The sequence below is a fragment of the Dermacentor silvarum genome, chromosome 3 (genome assembly GCF_013339745.2).
Source record: "Dermacentor silvarum isolate Dsil-2018 chromosome 3, BIME_Dsil_1.4, whole genome shotgun sequence".
NCBI lineage: Eukaryota > Metazoa > Arthropoda > Arachnida > Ixodida > Ixodidae > Dermacentor > Dermacentor silvarum.
The window spans coordinates 183,049,236-183,069,922 of NC_051156.1; the positions used below are offsets into that span (position 1 = coordinate 183,049,236).

Here is a 20,687-nt window from a genome sequence, read left to right on the forward strand (position 1 = left end):
CTGTTCATATCCCGTTCCGAGCTGAACCATCGATGCTTGTGCAGTTCTAGTTGAGGGAATTCGCTGTCCGATTTGGCATCGCAGGTCCACTCAGGTTGGTCTCCCCTCTTTTTTGGCTGCTCTATCCTCCATTTTCTGGGAGGAGCAAGGCTTTTAAGTTTTTTCTTGCATAGACTGTCTCCTGTGGGGTGTTCCCCGCCACAGATGGCACACTTGAGGGTGCAGTGGTGTCCTAGCGTTGGTTCCCTTGCCCCGCACTTGGGGCACACGTTGACATTTGGAGTTGTACATACATCCGTTCGGTGTCCGGTTAAGAGGCATATCTTGCATACCTGTACTGTTGGCTTGTATGGGTAGCAGATTAACTCTGCTCCCATCATGTATACGCTCCTTGGCAGTGCACGGCCCGTGAATGTGATTATTGCCGTCTTTGACGAGCCCAACATTCTTGCTCTCTCAATTTTCACTCCTTGAGTCCGAACACGCAGGTTCTTCATAAGCTCAGCCTGCGAATTTCCGGCTGGTATTCCGGCTGGTATGCACCAACCTCTAGTCACGATGATGAAGAAATTGAACAATTTTATGAAGATGTTGAACTAGCAATGAGAAAGGTGCAAACTCAGTATACTTTAGTCATGGGCGACTTCAATGCAAAAGTGGGGAAAAAGAGTTTGGTGAGCAAGCCATTGGCAACTACGGCATCGATTCTAGGAATGCAAGAGGAGAGATGTTAGTAGAATTCGCGGAAAGGAATAGGCTCCGAATAATGAATACCTTCTTCAGGAAGCGCAGCAACAGGAAGTGGACCTGGAAAAGCCCTAATGGAGAAACAAGGAATGAAATAGATTTCATACTCTCTGCCGATCCAAGCATAGTGCAGGATGTAGAAGTGTTAGGTAAGGTTAAGTGCAGTGACCATAGGTTAGTGAGGTCTAGGATTTCTCTCAATTTGAAGAGAGAGAGAGTGAAATTAGTCAAGAGGAAACAGGCCAACCTAGAGGCAGTAAGGGTAAAAGCAGACCAATTCAGGCTGGTGCTCGCAAACAAATATGCAGCTTTAGAACAGGAAGATGAAGATAACATAGAGATAATGAACGAAACCGTAACTAGGCTGATCTCAGAAGCAGCAATTGAAGTGGGAGGTAAAGCACCAAAGCAACCTGTAGGGAAGCTCTCCCAAGAAACAAAGGACCTAATAAAGAAACGACAAAACATGAAAGTGTCCAACTCAAGAGATCAGATAGAATTCGCTGAACTGTCAAAACTGGTCAACAAGAAGAAAGTAAGGGATATTCGAAATTATAACGTGGGAAAAATTGAGGAAGCCGTAAAATATGGACGCAGCATGAAATCAGTAAGAAGAAAACTAGGCATAGGACAAGGCAAGATGTATGCACTGAAAGATAAGCATAGTAATATCATCAGCAATTTCGATGACATAGTAAAAGCAGCAGAAGAATTCTATACTGACCTGTACAGTAGCCAAAACAACCAAGCTTCTTCCATTCGAAATAGTGATGAACCGGATACAGAAGCTCCTTCTATAACTAGCGATGAAGTTAGAAGGGCCTTGAAAGACATGACCAGGGGAAAAGCGCCTGGAGAAGATGGAATAACAGTAGATTTAATCAAAGATGGAGGAGATATCATGCTTGAAAAGCTTGCGGCCCTTTATACGAAATGCCTCACAACTTCAAGTGTACCAGAGAGCTGGAAGAACGCCAACATTATACTTATCCATAAGAAGGGAGACGTTAAAGAATTGAAGAATTACAGACCCATTAGCTTGCTTTCAGTATTGTATAAAATATTCACCAAGATAATTTCCAATAGAATCAGGACAACACTTGACTTCAGTCAACCAAGAGAACAGGCTGGCTTCAGGAAGGGATATTCTACGATGGACCATATCCATGCCATCAATCAGGTAATCGAGAAATCTGCGGAGTACAATCAACCTCTCTATATGGCTTTCATAGATTATGAAAAGGCATTCGATTCAGTAGAGATATCAGCAGTCATAGAGGCATTGCGTAATCAAGGAGTGGAGGAGGCATACGTGAATATCTTGGCAAATATCTACAAGGATTCCACAGCTACCTTGGTTCTCCACAAGAAAAGTAGAAAGATACCTATCAAGAAAGGGGTCAGGCAAGGAGACACAATCTCTCCAATGCTATTCACTGCATGCTTAGAAGAAGTATTCAAGCTCTTAGACTGGGAAGAATTAGGAGTGAGGATCGATGGCGAATATCTCAACAACCTTCGGTTTGCAGATGACATTGTCCTATTGAGCAACAATGGAGAGGAATTACAACAAATGATTGAGGACCTTCATCGAGAAAGTGCAAGAATTGGGTTGAAGATGAATATGCAGAAGACAAAGATAATGTTCAATAGCCTGGCAAGCGAACAAGAATTCAGAATCGCCAGTCAGCCTCTAGAATCTGTAAAGGAATATGTTTATCTAGGTCAATTACTCACAGGGGACCCTGATCATGAGAAAGAAATTTACAGAAGAATAAAATTAGGTTGGAGTGCATACGGCAGGCATTGCCAAATCCTGACTGGGAGCTTACCACTGTCGTTGAAAAGAAAAGTGTACAATCATTGCATTCTACCGGTGCTAACATACGGGGCAGAAACTTGGAGGTTAACAAAGAAGCTCGAGAACAAGTTAAGGACCGCACAAAGAGCAATGGAACGAAAAATCTTAGGAGTAACGTTAAGAGACAGGAAGAGAGCGGTGTGGATCAGAGAACAAACGGGGGTAGACGATATTCTAGTTGACATTAAGCGGAAGAAATGGAGCTGGGCAGGCCATGTAATGCGTAGGATGGATAACCGGTGGACCATTAGGGTTACAGAATGGATACCAAGAGAAGGGAAGCGCAGTCGAGGACGGCAGAAAGTCAGGTGGGATGATGAGGTTAGGAAATTCGCAGGCGCAAGTTGGAATACGCTAGCGCAAGACAGGGGTAATTGGAGATCGCAGGGAGAGGCCTTCGTCCTGCAGTGGACATAAATATAGGCTGATGATGATGATGATGATGATGATGATTCCGTGAACTATTCCTCGCAGGACGCCTTCGGGGTCGGCCACGTATGTGTTGAAGGAGTGAGTTGTCCCCCTGATGTTTAATTGGCTGATCTCTCACAGCCTACTCGCCACGTCTTCGCTTGTCGTGGATATGATTACAATGTTTGATCCTGGGTGGATCCGCAGCAAAAAGTTGTTGCCGTTGAAACTTTGTTGGCAGGCATCTATCACCGCCTTGGAGAGTTCCAGTCCCAATATGTTTTTCACCAAAAGACCCCTCTTCTGGCATAGGAGGTGGGCCGCGGCGTTTCATCCGTCGTAATCCCTGTTTGGCGTGACTTTTTTTCTTTTTCGGCCAGTGGATCGCTTTTTCGATTTCTGTCGGATTTCTGCTTTTTTAACTGTTTCTTCTGTTGCCGGCGCCAGAGGACGGTATGCCAAGCGTCCTCAGTCCTAGCGCGGCGTTCCGAATGGTTCTCGTCGCTATTCTCGTTTCCTAGAGACGCGTTGCCAGACGCCGGTTGTTCATCCGAACTTGTCTGCGGAGACGAGATTTCCCTCTCGTCCGTTTCATTGGTTAGACATATCGGCTCCTGAGAGGGGCCGGGAAGCTCTTCATCGACGTCCATATGGCGAAAAAGGCGATCAAGCCCAGCTAGGCGTGCTGTTGGCTTACGCGTTTCCCGCTAGTGTTCTTAGCGTTTCACACACAAGGGCACGAAGGTGAGGTAAATATCGCTCACCTTGAGTCCTTCGTCCGTGTCGGTAAGTGTCCAAATTCACTTGCTGTTTGTCCGTGCGCCCACACAGACACACAAAGCCGTCGCACCCCGCACGTGCGAGAGTCTCCCGCGACGCGTCACGCCGGCCGTAGTCGTCGTGAGGGTTAGCGTCCTTAATTGTGCTTCCAATCTTCCGAAAGTGGTTTCTCCTCGAAAAGTCGTTCCTGGTCCGAGATCGTGATATCCACGGGATCCTCACAACTTCACGAAGCAGAATATACGATTTTCAGATGGGTTTGAGCGAAAATTCCTCTTGAATACCTTTGAGAAGGCGGAGCGTAGTGCGAGTCCGTCCTCGCTGCTCGGCGCTCCGCCTGGTGTCCTCCAAGGAAGAAAGTCATTAAGCTTGGTGGCCGAATGGAAGCTAGCACGCACACAAGTGCTCCAAGCTTGTGCTATGTGGAACGTGTAGGTAGGTGCCAATCGTGTCAAGTATATATAACCCACTCGAACGCCTCTATATAAACGAAGTGCTTGGGGCCTCCGAAATCTTTCGTTATACAGGTCACTTCGTTGTAAAGATCACGCACCGCACAGCTCACACAAGAACGGGGACAGGGTTATTCCTTCGTTATACAGGTCATTCCCTTCCAGAGGTGCTCGACTATAGTTGGCGTCGATACAGAGAAGCATGCGTACGGTTTGAACATCGGGCTGCTGTGCCTGCGGCGTCAGGCCATAGAGAAAGAAAAAAAGTTACTTTTTTTTTCTTTCTCTATGGTCAGGCGTTGGATCCCACCAGCGATATCAATAGCCTACATGCAAGAGCGCTTGCATGTAGGCTCCCTTAACAGGTGGCGAGAAGACACTGCTTCATCATTGGAGCCAAATATTACGCGCACAAGCCTACATGTTATCGCTCATGACCACTGAAGTCACTTTGGTAATATTTGTAGGCTTCTCACAAATACTTCGTCATTGGCTGATTAACGAGAAAATCAGTACAGTCTTCGTGAACCGCTTCGGTAGCAGCGAAAGCCTCTTTTGTCAATATCTTCCGTGCAAAGCCATTAACGAGCACAAACGCGATGTTGAAGGTCATATTTGGCGAGAACGCGCTTTTTGAGAGTCGAAAAAAAAAAAAGGCTCACCAACGATTACGATACTTCCTAAAGCCCGTTTCACATGGTGAGATTTTGTAGGGCGTTTTTCGCAGCTACAATTTCCGCAAATGCGAAAATCGCATTCCTCTTTTACATAGATCCACGCAGCTGCGTTTTTCGCATACTCGTAGCACAGGGTTTGCAAACTCGTATATTGTTCGGTGTATGTTTTACCAACTTTTTTGATAAAATAACGACTCTGCAATGTTTCTAAACTATATATTTAAACTCCTGAAAGTTTTATTAACGTAGTTAACGAAACAAAAAATAAACAAAGCGAGCCGCCTCCTATAGGTCGTCTGTTTCCACCGCATCTGCGTTTTCGCAGAAAAGTTCAGCACGCCGAACATCGAAAAATCGCACCAACGAAAGGTCCGGCGGCCTATTTCCCGCAGCTTCGGATTCGCAAGTGCGAATTCGCACACGAAATCGCGCCATGTGAAACGGGATTTACGCGAACTTTGAGCGCATTTAGCGATATATTAGTTGGCGCAGACAATCTGTCTCGTGCGGCACGTTGCAAATGGGGCGAAGTGTGGCGCGACTGCCTCGTTAATCGGGAGATCGCGACAGGCAGCGTGTGGGTGACGTGTAGGCGCGATTCACAGCAGCTTCCGCAAACAGACCCCCGCTTATGCAGCGCTTTCTTTCCATATGCCTGACGCGCGCTACTCTGGCGCCATTTCGTAGCCATCGTCGCCGCAAAGCTCGTCTTGCATGGCACTGCGCTTTTGTTCTCACGTTTTCGCCATACCCACCTCCTCCGCTTTCCACCTCAAGATTCCGCTGCACCCTCCTCCTCCACTTTCCTCCTCGCCCTCTCTTCGCTATCACAGTCCACGGTGTTTAGTGCTGCGAAGCATAAAGACAAGGTAAATGGGCCTAGAGTGACGGATTGGGACAGATTTCGGAAAACCAGGGCAGACACCGCGATTGCGGAAATCGAGAACCTGGAAGCATGGGTTGAGGCGCTCAAGCAGGATGTAAAGGGTACCACGGAAGAGGTTCCGATGGAGGAGGAGGGCTATACGGCGGACTCTAGATTGTTACACATGTGGGAAGCGCACGCGAGTCTCTTGAGGAGGTGGAGGAAACAAAAACATAATGGAGTCCTCCGTAGGAGGATGGCCAAGCTAGAACGAGAAATCGAGACTTACACGTTGGACTTGCAGTGCAAGCAGTGGGGACAGATTTGTGATCGGATGAATGGTCAATTCGGATGCAAAAAGACATGGCAGTTGTTGAGGCACCTTTTAGATCCGGCGGTAACTAAGTCGGCGCAAAGGGGACAAATAGCTAGATTAGTGCATCAATATCAAGGCACGATTGCAGAATTTATGCAGGAACTCCGGGATCGTTACATAAACGGTGGGGCAGGCGGTTGCTTGCCGCACTACTCGGGAGAGGAAAATTCGGTACTAGATGAGGACTTTACGGTGGCGGAGGTGGAGTTTGCCCTGGGGCAGCTCCGTACTACGTCGGCCGCGGGTCCGGACGGGGTTACTAATAAAATGCTAAGAAACCTGGATTTCAAGTCGGTGGGAGCGCTCACCGACTTGATGAACAAGTATTGGGTGGCCGGGGAGATCCCGGCACAGTGGAAGCATGCTAGGATTATATTTATTCCTAAGCCAGGGAAGAAGCTCTGTATTGAGAATTTGCGCCCCATCTCGCTCACATCCTGCGTGGGCAAATTGATGGAGCACGTGGTCCTCAACAGGCTTCAGGGGTATGCTGAGGACAAGGAGTTTCTGCCTGCAACGATGCTTGGCTTCAGGGCCAATTTGTCTACGCAGGACGTCATGATACAGCTGAAAACGGACGTGATTGATCCTGGGTACGGTACGGGCACCAAGGCTATCTTGGGGCTCGACCTAAATAAAGCTTTTGACAATGTTGCCCATGAGGCAATATTGAGGAACCTATCAGACATAGGACCAGGGGGTAGAACCTTCCGCTACATCAGATCATTTTTGGAGGGCAGGCCTGCAGAGATTGTGGTCGGAGAAGTGAAATCGCATTCCTTCACGTTGGGGGCCAGAGGGACACCGCAGGGGTCAGTTCTTTCGCCGTTCCTGTTTAACCTCGCCTTAATTAAGATACCGCCGAAGCTGGAAGAGATATCGGGACTAAAACACACATTCTATGCGGACGATATTACTCTATGGGTTACCAGGGGCAGTGAAGGACAACTGGAGGATACACTGCAACGAGCAGTGGATATTGTGGAAAAGCTAGCGGGGGAGGCGGGACTCACGTGCTCTCAGCCCAAGTCCGAGCTTTTTGTGGTTAGGGACAAACCACGAGGACTGCATGCGAGGCACTGTGTTCCGCCACCCCCGCTAGAGGTGAAGGTGGGGGGTATGCCGGTCGCTGAGGCCCAAACGATTAGGATTCTAGGTCTGTATCTGCAGACTAACAGGAAGAATAGGGAGGCTTTGGCAAGGCTTAAAAATACGGTCAACGCCACCGTGAGACTAATCAGGAGAATCGCCAATCGCAAAAGAGGGGTGAAGGAAAAGGAATTGTGTAGGCTAGTACAGGCGTTTGTGCTCAGTAGGATAGTTTATGCGACGCCTTATATGAAGTTGGACGCGACGGAAAAAGGCAAGGTGGATTCTATGATTAGGCAGGCGTATAAGGCGGCCCTTGGGCTGTCTAACAATGCGCCTACCGAAAGGCTGCTGAGATTAGGGGTGCATAACACCCTGGAAGAACTACGGGAGGCACACTTGGTGATGCAGCTCGCTAGGCTTTCGAAAACTAAATCGGGCAGGGACATATTGGAGAGGATTGGTATTGGGGTTAAGGCTCCTGTCGGGGACATGAAAACTCAGGTGCGGCGGGAACTCCACAAGACCTTATACATAAAGCCTTTGCCCAAGAATATGCATCCGATACATCATGAGGAACGCAGGAAGGCAAGAGCTAGAGCTTTACATGCTAAGTACGGGAAGTACAACGGGGCAGTCTATGTAGACGTTGCGGAGTACAAGGACAAGGACGCATTTGTGATTGTGGTGGTGGACGGACGGGGACGCTCGATCGCCTCTGGATCGGTCAAAACCCGCTCCTCAGAAACTGCAGAGGAAGCGGCAATAGCGCTAGCTATAGCTAATACTGAATCTGACCTGATTCTCAGCGATTCAAAAACAGCCATCCGAAATTAGGCAAGGGGCAGAATATCTGTCACGGCGGCACATTTGCTGAATAGGGCCACGAGACGAGAGACTAGGGAGGTGGAAATTGTCTGGGTGCCAGCACACTCTGGGAATCCTGGGAACGAGGCGGCTCACATAAATGCTCGAGGTTTCGTCAGAGGTTTCGTCAGCCGAGCAGGTGGGCTGGTCGTTCCAGGGAGGTCCACGAGAGATGGGCTGGTGTCCTTTCACGACATTACAAACCACTATAAGCTGGAGCGGAGGATTTACCCACCCCCAGACAAGAAGATGACTAAGGCGCAGGAATGCATATGGAGAAGGTTGCAGACTAGGTCTTTTCCCAATCCATACGTGTTGAGCAAAATATACCCGGAGGAGATTAAGCCGGAATGCAGATGGTGCCAGGAACTGGCAACCTATGACCACATCATATGGGAATGTAGCATATTGTCGCCACCGGTGGATATTATGCCTGATCCTTCTCTCGAGCAGTGGGAGGCCGTGTTGGCCAGCTCAGACCCGGTCGTACAGACCAGCGTCGTGGAGTGGGCCACCCAGGTCGCCGTCAACCATGGGTTGATGGCCATCTAACACGGAATCGTCCGCACATGCTTTTTGACGAAATAAAGTTTTCTCCATCCACAGTCTTTCATCCGCCGCTGCGCTCCGCGTTCGCTCTTCCATCCTTCGCTGTATATATACTTGTTTGGTCGGTTTCGGCGAGGACACCGTCGCCGACGCAGGATACAACTTACCGTACACATGCAATGAACCCAACTCGGCATAAACAAAACCACGGCTGCTGGATAAAAAAAAGATGCGGCCTGCCGCGTGCATCGAAAACGGTGTGATCCGCCGCGGCGCCACGCGTCGGGGGCTGTTCTCTGGCATCGGCATAGCAAATGCGCCAGGAACGCGCTTGGAACGCCGTCGCGCATGCAAGCCGAAGCGTTCCATCGCCGATGACTAGCGCCGTTCGGCCCAGCCAAGCGGCCGACAATGCAACTACGGCCGTCACTTTCGCTTCCATTGCAGCGCGCCCGACGCGGCAGGCCGCACCTCTCTTTTTTTTTTTTTATCCAGCGGCCGTGAACAAAACAGACTGAACAAACAGAACCGTAAGTCATATTTAGTGAACACTGGATCCCACCAGCGATATCGATAGAGAAGCCGCGTCGCTACGCATCCACTGCCATTGCAGCCGAATATCACACGCGCAAGCCTACATGTTTCGCTCATGACCACTGCAGTCACTCTAGTAATATTTGTAGGCTTCTCACAAATAGTTCATCATTGTCTGATTAACGAGAAAATCAGAACAGTCTTCGTGAACCGCTTCGGTAGCAGCGAAAGCCTCTTATCTCAATATCTCCCATGCAAAGCCATTAAAGAGCACAAACGCGATGTTGAAGGTCATATTTCGCCAGAAGGCGCTTTTCGAGAGTCGGTAAAAAATGTCCGCCGACGATTACGATGCTCCCTAAAGCAAAATTTGAGCGCATTTAGCGATATATTGGCTGGCGCGGACAATCTGCCTCGTGCAGCCCGTGGCAAATGGGGCGAAGCGTGGCGCAACTGCCTCGCTAATCGAGAGATCGCGACAGGCAGCGTGCGGGTGACGTGTAGGCGCGATTCACAGCAGCTGCCGCAAACAGACCTCCACTTATGCAGTGCTTTGTTTCCATATGTCTGACGCGCGCTACTCTGGCGCCATCTCGTAGCCATCGTCGCCGCGCAGCCCATCTTGCATGGCACTGCGCTTTTGTTCTCACGTTTTCGCTATATCCACCTCCTCCGCTTTCCACCTCAAGATTCCGCTGCATCCTCCTCGTCCACTTTCCTCATCTCGCTCTCTTCGCTATCACAGTCTTTCATCCTTCGCTCTGCTTGTTTGGTCGGTTTCGGTGAGGACACCGACGCCGACGCTCGTCGCAGGAATGGGCTCCTAAGAGCTGCGCTCTAAATCTACAACTTACCGTAAACATGCAATGAAACCGACTCATCATAAACAAAACAGACTGAACAAACAGAACCGTAAGTCTTCTTTAGTGAACACTGGAAACTGCCACTTCAGGAAACTATTGTAGCGTACGTGCGAAAGGCATTATTTGTCAGCGTCAGATTCATCGATGTCACACGGCGCACATGAGTACAAAGCCGTTACAGAGGCAGAAGGAAGTTTTAGGGATTATCCTGGCCTCGGGAGATATTTGCCTCGCACGGCGATACCAGGGGCGGAGAAACTGTGATTCGCCGAATTTAAATAGATATTCTTCCAGATGACCCCATACTATCTCACCCGTATAGTTTGTGTGTCTTGAGTACATGGTTTAATACCAAGATTGTTCAGAGTTGTTGCGGAACCAACACAAAACGCAGCTAGCGCTCTAAAACACGAGACCTGCAAAACGATCTCGTCGCCGCGGTGGGCGCACGGTGATCCTCCAAACATTCTTCCAACCAGCTTCCAGAAGATGCGTGTTAAACGTACTCTTGCTTCACATAGCAAGTATCTAAATTAACTTGCCCAAAGTTCTTTCTGACGACCATTAAGCACTTTTGTGAAAAAAAGTCGCAGTTTCGCCAGAAAAGCGAAGCATCGATTGCGATAGCAAACTTAGGGGCAGCTATACGAAGTAAGGATAATAGTTTTATCGGCCGTGTAACCTTGTAAACATAAACATGCGAACTGAATTAACAAGCTTGGTGTCATGCGCGCATAAGCAAACATGAGCGCATCTCAACCGACGACCGCGGAAACTCGCTGTCAAAATGCTGTAGTGAGTAAGCGCGGCAGTATAGCAGCGAGCGAATTTAGCTTCGTGCCACCGCTCGCATCAAGGCGAAGCCGCGAAAACAGCGCAGGGAGGAAGGACTCTGCCCCCGCTGCTGTTGGCTTTCAAGGTACAGCCGCCCGGGCTGGAGCGCGCGGCGTAGTACGCGGCCTCCCCCCTCCCTACCCTCCCCGGAGCCTTGCGGAGCCTTTCGCGGCGGGCGGGCGTGGCCGCTCGGGCGGCACGTAGTGAAACGTGCCCCCCTCTCCCTCCCTACCCTCCTTCCGGCGCGTTGCTTGCGACCGTGCTTGCGACTGGGAGACGGCGCGCTTCCTTCCCGCCCTTGCGTGCGCGAGATTGAGCCGCGATCGCCGGCTCAACCTCGCACACTTTCACTCGCACAGAGACCATACGGCGCGCGGCGACGATTTTATCGCCCGTGGGCTTTATATAGAACCTCACGGCGGTGGCGACGGCGACGGCAGAAATGCGCCTAGAGTGTCCATATAATTGTTATAGCAACAAAATGCAGTAGAAGGCTCGTTGAGTATTGCCTGCATAGCTAAATGAGTGCTGATGGTCTGACGTTGTCGCTTTATTTTATTTTTTTGCGCAACACAATCTTTTTTTTTTGGATTGTCATGTTTCATTTTACCTTCAAATCAGGCACACTTCTGGGGTGAACGAATAGCCACCATAAATTTAGAAAAAGTCAAGCTATAAGAAAGCGAGAATGATCACGACCTGCACTGTAGCTCAAGGAACATCACAGAATAATCGGAGCCAAAATAGGCCAAACGGTAACAGAGAAATCGCCTCCGAAAGCTCAGCAGAAAAGGGGCGGGGAAGTTTTGAGAAAACAGATCTCAATGTTTCTCCTTCTCTTCGGTTCTCTAAAAGGCACCAAATTCGTAGTCTTTGTTTTGTCTTGTAAAGCGGGGCTTGTTGGACATGTGGTCTCTGGTCCGGTGTGGCATTCTCGACTGCTGCTCTACAAAGAGCATGCTGCCTGCGTTACAAAGTGATGCGCATAACTCTGTGTGGGCATGAGTATGTACGTATAGTTCCAGTGTGTAGCTGCAGACTGCCTCATTGATAGCAGCCTCGAATGCAATCAGTGATAATTTTTTTTTCCTTTCGATAGAATCGGCCATGTTACTGAATGGAGGCTCTCAGCAGATTTCCGAGCCATCTTTCCTTGACAATGGCTGTAGCGCTTAGGATTAGAGAGCCGCCGATAGAGAGGCAGCAATGCAGCTTTCCAGCTTGTACTTTTGTGTGATGCCTCACTTCTGCAGCCAGGTAGCTATGCCAGACCAAGGGGCCTAGTGAACGGAGCTCATGATGAGGGTTCTCGTTATGAAGGGATGGTATAATACATATATCGTTACGAGATATTGTGCCAATATGATAAGTCAGCGCCGATGTGCTTAGTCGCGGGTACTAGGTGCCGACACGCGAAATGCTTAGCCGCGTACCCGAGGAGTAGACGCTCGTGTGCTTGATCATCGAGTGCGAGGTACCGATGTGTGAAATGCTCAACCGGGGATCTGGCTGCCGCGTGACTACTGGCGGCTTGAGGCACTTTGCGGGCTTCTTTCACGCTCGGAAAAACACTTTATGTAGCACGTATTGAGCAACATAAAGCTGTATCGAGAGGTTTAAAGCGAAGCTTTATATGTATAGGCGAAATCGTATATATGGCTAGGCGAAATCGCCTGTGTACAGAAAACTATCATCATCAGCATTGGCTCGAGCGTCGTCTTCTTCCGCAGCTGGCTCGTTGGCGTCCTGAGTTGCGCTCGTGCTCGGCACGCACTCGCGCCACTGCTCAAGCGTTCGTCGTCGTTGTCTTCTCCCACAGCCGGCTGCGTTGCCGCTCATCATTCCAGCGTAGAATTTCACTTCTCTTCTGTCGTCGTAATGGGAAGACCACGTTTACGGGGGTATGAGCCATTGCTTAAGAGGATATGAGCCATTCATTGTCTTACGAAATGGACAGATTTAATTCTGATGCAATTAAATTTCGAAGAATCGCAAGCGGCAATGGCGGGCGAATGCTGCTCACCACGCCTCCGAGCAAGCTCGAGACATCGAACGCAAGCGACAACGGCGGACTGCGGGCATACCGTCAGTGTCGTAGTTCTCTGTGTCGCAGCCAAACGAGTGTGTAACCTCATAATTGATAAATACTTTATTGAACCCTCGGGATTAACCAAGTGATAAACAACGGGGCCACACGTTTCAGCTTCGGTGGTTAATCATCTTCAGGGAGTGAAAGGCCCGACGAATTTTTAATGTTGCTCTACAATTTCCTCATTGACAGTTTCCATATAATTATAATAATGAGAAGTTCAATAATTAAGACTAATTATGTAATTAGGCGGAATCCAAGAAAATAATCTGCGTATCTCCAACCAACGGCAAACATTACCTTGATTCGGTCCAGATACGCGTGGCATTTGTATAAATCTTGGTGCATCATAGTTGCGACACCCAACTATCATTGGTGACCTCTACAGATAGATAGATAGATAGATAGATAGATAGATAGATAGATAGATAGATAGATAGATAGATAGATAGATAGATAGATAGATAGATAGATAGATAGATAGATAGATGATAGATAGATAGATAGATGCTAAATGCATTAAAAAACTCTAATATACTATGACGGTTTTACGCAGGATACTGGACGCAGGCTACAGCAGGTCGAGCCGACGCAGCGATCAGGGCGGTCGCCACTTCCGGAACAAGACCCGGCAGCACACTGGCCTCTCCTCCATGCTGGATCTGCAATTAACGCTCGGCTAAAGATGGGGCCGCTTTCACCTGCGCCTTGCAAATGCGCGTGGACAATATGCACGTGCGCGCGTTCCTCCACCGACGTGGCGTGAAAAACTCGCCCTCGCGTATATTGCATGACGTGTTTTTCACGTCAGCTTATGCTTAGGTTGTTGCCGCGTGTTTCCTGTGACATATACTTGATGTCGCCGTTCTTTTTCTTCTTTCCTTTCTTTCTTTCTTTCTTTCTTTTTGTTGACTCAGTTTTAATGCCGACTCAGTGCGCGCCAATTGAAAAGGGGAAAGCGGCTTTCTTTGGATGTACCCGCAACGGTTATATGTTCGCGGTAAACGATGAAGATCATCGCAATGAGGACATGCCGCATAGATTGTATAATAAAACCGCATGTATGAACCGCTTATAAGTGTGCGTGCGTGTGCGTGCGTGTGCGTGCGCGTGTGTGTGTGTGCGCGCGCACGACTGTGTACACGACACATGCAGTCGTCGGCAAACAAGCGCATCTGAATGGAGTTTTTAACGAAAAACTGGATGTCGTTAATAAACATCAAGAACAATAGTGGCGCAAGAACCGATTCTTGAGTATACGCCGGAGTAAATGTCGAGTGATTGTGAAAGATGATTATCAATTGCCACGCTCTGTTTACGATTGGTTAGAAAGCTGTTGATCCAGGATGATATTTTATTACTAATATACCAAAAGCCGATAGTTTTGTGAGCAAATCCTGGTGCAGAAACGGCAAACGCCTTAGAAATTGCATCTAATTAGCCACCATTGTAAAGTACGTTAGTTATGTCGTGAGTTAACTCAGCTAGTTGGGTTATAGTTGGCAGACCTGATCTGAAACTGTGGTGGTGTTTATATCATCATCATCATCATCATCATCATTATTATTATTATTATTATTATTATTATTATTATTATTATTATTATTATTATTATTATTATTATTATTATTATTATTATTATTATCATCACCATCCTATTTATGTCCACTGCAGGACGAAAGCCTATCCCTGTGATCTCCAATTACACCTTTCTTGCGCTAGCTGATTCCAACCTGCGCCTGCAAATTTCCTAACTTCATCACCCCACTTAGTTTTCTGCCGTCCTACGTGTTCCATTATTATGAAGCATGAGTTTGTTAGTAACACTGGGCGGTAGTTATTTAAATCTTAATTTCGAGCCCGATTTATGTATTACTAGTTGTTGCAGCCTTGCGCCAGTCGTCTGGTAACACTGATGTTTGAAGAGAAAGTGAATATTTTAAATAGATATTTTGATGTTCAGCTTACGTATCGACTTAAGAATGAGTTAGTAATCTGATCGGGGCCAGTAGATTTTCTCCTCTTCTGGAAGATCAAGCTTATGCAATAGAGAAAGTATGCCCTCTTCATTTACAGTTAAGTCTTCCATTGGGTGTTTTGACTGCGTAAGGTGTCAAAACTGCGTTATTAGCATGTTCTTTTTAAAAACCGACAGAAAGAAGTTTTTCATCTCATTAGCAATGTGTTCAGGATCCTGAATAACTTGATCCGAAGTTTTGATTTGCGTTATTTTTTCACGTTATACTGGCAAATATCGCCAGAATTTGTGAGGGCCATGCGCCCTAAATGAAGGTAACGTAGTGTCAAAGAAACACGCGTTTACTTCCGAAATTTTAAGATCATCTAACATGCACTTGGTTCCCCTTTCCGCCATCGTTTTATTTTTACTTTTAGTTGGATTATTTCACGCGTTAACCATGGGTATTCATGGTTAACAATGTTCGTAAAACGCGTCAAGAGTTCTTGTAGATTTGTTAGTTAATTGAATGCATGAAACTGGGATTCTAGGTTGAAATGGGGCTTCGTGGTCTGAAATGCCATTCTCGAGGCACACGGTAGATCCTCCTAATGCACTACTTATAAGAACTAGGTCAAGTAAAGACGTTGATGTTGAAGTGATACGGGTGTTATAGCTTATCAGTTACCAGTTGATTCAGTTAAAACGTGAACACCACGCTAAGCAGTGATTCTGAACTCGCGACGTCACGGCCGTCATGTGAACGGTTGTTCCAGTCTATTCCTGGAAAGTTAAAATCGCCGGCAATAATAAATTTTAATCTAGAATCGGTATGTTTTGAGAGATAATCATGAATCTGATCGGTAAAGTCAGGCGCCACAACTTGGGGGGCCGATATACACCCCCAAATACGCCCCCTATAGGTTATATTTGTTATGCAATACGTTATTTTGCGCCACACACTTTCATGGCCGGGAATGCCATCAAGTTCTGAGGACCTTAAATTATGTTTAATTGCTATCGCCCCACCGCCGCCTCTTGACCCTCATTCTTTAGGCAACAGTGTGTATGTAGAATGAATAACTTCAGAATCACCTACTCCAGAGTTAAGCCACGTTTCTGTTATTAAAATGTGAGGTTGATAAGACAGGATTAGGTTCTCTAACTGATCAAATTTGTTTACCACACTTCCAGCATTGACGGAAAGGATTCGTAGTGTTTTGGTACTGGGCTGTCATTTTGAATATTTCTTATTTTTAGAGGATTTCATCGAAGTCGAAGTGGATAGGGAATATTTCGAAAGACTTAATTGCTTTCTGAGGTAACTCAGTCCTAATATTCTTAACTGAATCCCAAGTATAAACTTTCTCATCCATTTTCAGTTTGTCGAACGTTAGCTTAACTTTTGCTCTGTTTGCCCTTTCATTTGTTGCTGAATGCCACAAGTGTGTGCTCATTCCCCTTACTCTTTTAGAAAAATCTTCGGAAACATTTAATGGTGCGCTTTTCCGTTTGTAGCAGCAAGATAAGATTTAATTTTTCTGGCATAATGAAACAATCTAAGGATGATCAGGCAGTCTCGGTTAGATGTACGGGTACCTGTCCTATAAATTATTTCAAGGGTTTTCACTTCAATGCCCAGTGTTTCCTTTAAAATGCCTTCTCTCACTATCTTTTCGAGTGAGACAATATTTTCGTTAGGTTTTACCGTTACATCATAAATGATCAAGTTGTTTCGTCGACTTCTGCTTTCTAAATCATCCAATTTCAGTGCAAGGTTTTGGGTTTGATCTCTCGTGGTATCATATTTATTTCACGTACATTCGGCCAACATCTCTTCGCAATACTTCAGTTGTTCCATGTCATTTTCAATTGCGGCCAGCCTAGTTTCCATGTTATGAACTGTTCAGTCAACCTCTTTCAAGTTAGTCACTAGTTCTTTTAATGTTTTGTTTGTTTTAGTTTGTTCTGTCATCCAAAGCTATCTGGCCGGCGTTGTTCCGTTTGCGTGCATATGTGTAGCTTGCCCGGTGGTGAAGCCGCTTGGCCACAGCGCATGCGCAGTCTGCACAACGGAAAGAGCAGGAATGAGCATGGTCGTCTATTCGGTGCGACCAAGTCGAACATTATGCAGAAGAGAAGTTATGCAAAGTTGAACATTATGCAGAAACTATACAGGAGTTGTCTAAGTATGCGTAAGCATATCCCAAATTTCTGTTGGCCCACCCACAAGTTTCAAGTTGGCCCACCCACAAATTTTAGTTGGACCACTGCCAAATTTCAAGTTGGGCCACCATCAAATTTAAATTAGCCCACCCCCAAATTTGAGTTGGCCCACCTCCAACCCCCAAATTGCAAATTGCCCCACCCCTAAATTTTAAGTTGATCCACCCCTACTGTAATTAAGCTTCCCCATGCATTTTTATGGAGCCTTATGTATCCCTATGGCTATGCTGCATAAATCTGATCATATGGGTATTCTCTCTGATCAATCGTTTTTCAGTTGTTCCTTATCACTTATAAAGCTACCAATCATCTACATTTACATTATTATAACAGTTAAATGTCTTCGCAAATTACGCAATTTGTGCAGATACGAGGCATTACACTTTTGGCGTGACGGACAGAGTTTTCTGGGGTATACTGGCCAAAGAATGCCTACGCATTAAAAGCGCTCTAATGGCATGCGCTTTCGGTGTTTTGTTTCATGTGACATTTGTTTGTGGGCTGTCATTCTCGAAATTCCGAGGAGTAACCTCGTCAAGAATGTAAGACAAGGTATGAGCAACTTTGCACCGCAGGTCATATAGCAAGACACATAGCTTTACATATACGACAATTTTCGCTCACGGGACTCCGACACCGGATTTTCTGCGACACGGGGCCTATAACGCTGTCGCGTTAATAGAGAGCAGCAGGTCGCCCCAACCGTTTGTGTCAGTTGGGTCCGGTATGGCGATAAATGGGACGGGGGGGCAGGGATGAGGGGTGAGGGACTTCTGGCGGGAAAAAGTGTTCCGCGGCTGCTTGATCCACACCACTTCGCATGGTTTCTTTAGCACTGCGCTTCTCGATCGCGAGAAATCCGTTTTAAACGTTGACGTGAATTTTCGAGCCAGCGGATTTTCACATTCTACGGACCTCTACATTCCAACGTAAGACGCACGTCTAATTTATGCTAATCGAACCTATCTTTTTTTTAGAGTTAATTTGGAGATAAACCGCGTAAGTAAAGTTGTGACTGCGTTTCTTTGCTTCGAGAGCTCGTCTGTGCTTTAAATCGACATGTTAATAGCGCGGCCTAAATTCGATGCCTTGTGGCCTTGGTAGCTGCACTTAAGACTGCAGTACACCGTGAATGCACGGAGCACCGATGTGCACGCATGCAGTGCCCGTTGCGTACTAGCTGTATGCCGTGCACACTATGTAACTACGTTTCGGTCGTGGTGACACGTTAAGATAAAGTGAAGAAATGCGAATATTCCTCGCTCGCGTCACTTTTTTGCGACGCTTATTTTGAGGTTAAGCGTGAGACTGCGTGTGCATGTGCGATGCGTATTGTTTGTCATGAGAAATCAGATTTGTCAGAACCTGTTCCTAAGTACAATGCTTAAAGGGTTATTGAGAGACCACGAAGCGTCCGGTCAGATATTCAGCACCCAAAACAATAGTTGCCATGTACATGTTCTATTTATGATAGTTAGTACATGTCTTCATTTCAGATGTCAGAGAAGCAGTCAATTGACCTGGCTGCACAGTTCTCTGGTGAATGGGCTTATGCAATTGAAGGAAGGACATTTTCGAATGTCCATACAAGATTGTCATTGACTCACATTTTATGTTTGATCCAAGCACTAACCTACTATTACAGCATTTCACAACAGTTTTCCAATGTCTCCTGTGTTTGTATAAAAATAGTTAAATAAAATTCGACAAAAATCAACTGTAGTGATAATTTGCCCACAAAACGCTCGCCTTAATTTAACACTGAAACGCGCGCATGAATTAGTGAATTATAGAGGGTGTGCTTTCTTATGTCGAACAATTTTTTTTTTTTTGTATTCCTGTTGCGGATACCAGCATTCTGCTTCATGAGCTGGGTTACATTTAACAGGCGGACATTACTCTCTAGATGAGTAGTACAGTGCAGGAGTTGCTAATTGACAAAATCGCGCGAATTATCTTTTTATATAAGTTCATAACATGCATACGGCCTATTCAGTTGGAACCAATTTTGTGCGTGCGTGTGTGTGTGTGTGTGTGTGTGTGTGTGTGTGTGCGTGTGTGCGTGCGCGTGTGTGTGTGTGCACGTGTGTGTGTGTGTGTGTGCGTGTGCGTGTGTGTGTGCGTGTGTGTGTGCTGTGTGTGTGTGTGTGTGTGTGTGTGTGTGTGTTGTGTGTGTGTGTGTGTGTGTGTGTGTGTGTGTGTGTGTGTGGTGTGTGTGTGTGTGTGTGTGTGTGTGTGTGTGTGTGTGTGTGTGTGTGTGTGTGGTGTGTGTGTGTGTGTGTGTGTGTGTGTGTGTGTGTGTGTGTGTGTGTGTGTGTGTGTGTGTGTGTGTGTGTGTGTGTGTGTGTGTGTGTGTGTGTGTGTGTGTGTGTGTGTGCGTGTGCGTGCGCGCGCGCGTCCAAGCTGTGACACACTGTGATTTGTACTAAGATATACGCAGTGTCAGACTGAAATGAAAGTCATGGTGCTGCTGCATGTCCAAAGTTTATACAGCTGATAAAACTACTATCCTTACTCTGTATAGTTCTCTACTAAGTTGCTATCGCAATTGATGCTTCGCCTTTTGGGTGAAACTGCGACATTTTTTTCTATTTACCAGACTAACCTACAATATATGAAGCATGTGTAAACATGGAGATTGGAATGACCATCAATTCACGCGCAGCAACGCGCAGAACTGTTGTCGACGCCGTCGACGTTTTGCCCGCGCTCGCACCGAACGCGCGCGGCGTTGGTGACTGTTGCCAGGGCCTCTGGGGGCGGCTCGGAGGTTTTCGACGAGATCAGAACGGTAAACTCGTCGAGCAGCGTCCGAAGTCTTTACCACCTTCTAGCCTCGCAACGTAGTAGTAGTAGTAGTAGTAGTGATTTTATTGAAGAAGAAAAATGACGCTTATTTCTGCTGCCCAATAGGGAGCACGGCGCAGCGCCAGGGGAAGGGGAAAAAGGAGATAAAGATGTTGAAAGGAAGGGAAGAGAAGGAGAAGCAGCAAGAGTCTCATCCGATCATGGAGGAGGCTGGTGATGATGAAGTGAGGCTGCTGTAGCCCACGTATCCAGGAAGACGCAGGTTGGCTGTAGCAGCGTACACCTCCTGCAGAACAAGCACATCGTACTCGCTCCGCAATTGGTGCATGGAGAGGTCTGCCTGCCGCCGCCGCAACGAGTTTGCATTCCACTGGAGCACGCTCGGGCGGCGGCGGCAATGTTCTGCTGCAGGCGGGAGGGGACTAGCCATGTTGACTACTAGGTGGGGGCTGACCACCTGCCTTGAGGCAGATAGAACGCATCTGTTGGTTGTCTATAGGCAGCAGGTCGGCGATCGCCCTGAGGAGGAGTCGCAGGTTCTTGTTCTCCTCATCGCTGGTGGACTGAGGAGCCTCCTTCGGGGACGGCCCTAGCTTGATGCTGCCCCACTTCTTTGCGCCTGCCTGTGGTACACGCTGCTGCAAGCGGGGTTGGGGGTGGTTTGTAGAGGTCGTGGCCTCCTTGTCAGGAGCACCGAGTGCT

At 47.3% G+C, this 20,687-nt stretch overlaps 1 protein-coding gene across 1 annotated transcript in view; it reads left to right on the forward strand.

Annotated features, from left to right (window-relative positions):
• LOC125944409 (microtubule-associated protein futsch-like) overlaps positions 1–13,991 on the forward strand; it is a 94,652-nt gene extending 80,661 nt beyond the window's left edge. Inside the window, exon 21 of the mRNA XM_049664864.1 lies at positions 13,551–13,991. Within this exon, the coding sequence (XP_049520821.1) occupies positions 13,551–13,677 (127 nt within the window). The 3' untranslated portion in view covers positions 13,678–13,991. The remainder of the gene's footprint in view (positions 1–13,550) is intronic.
• The last annotated feature ends 6,696 nt before the right edge of the window (positions 13,992–20,687 follow it).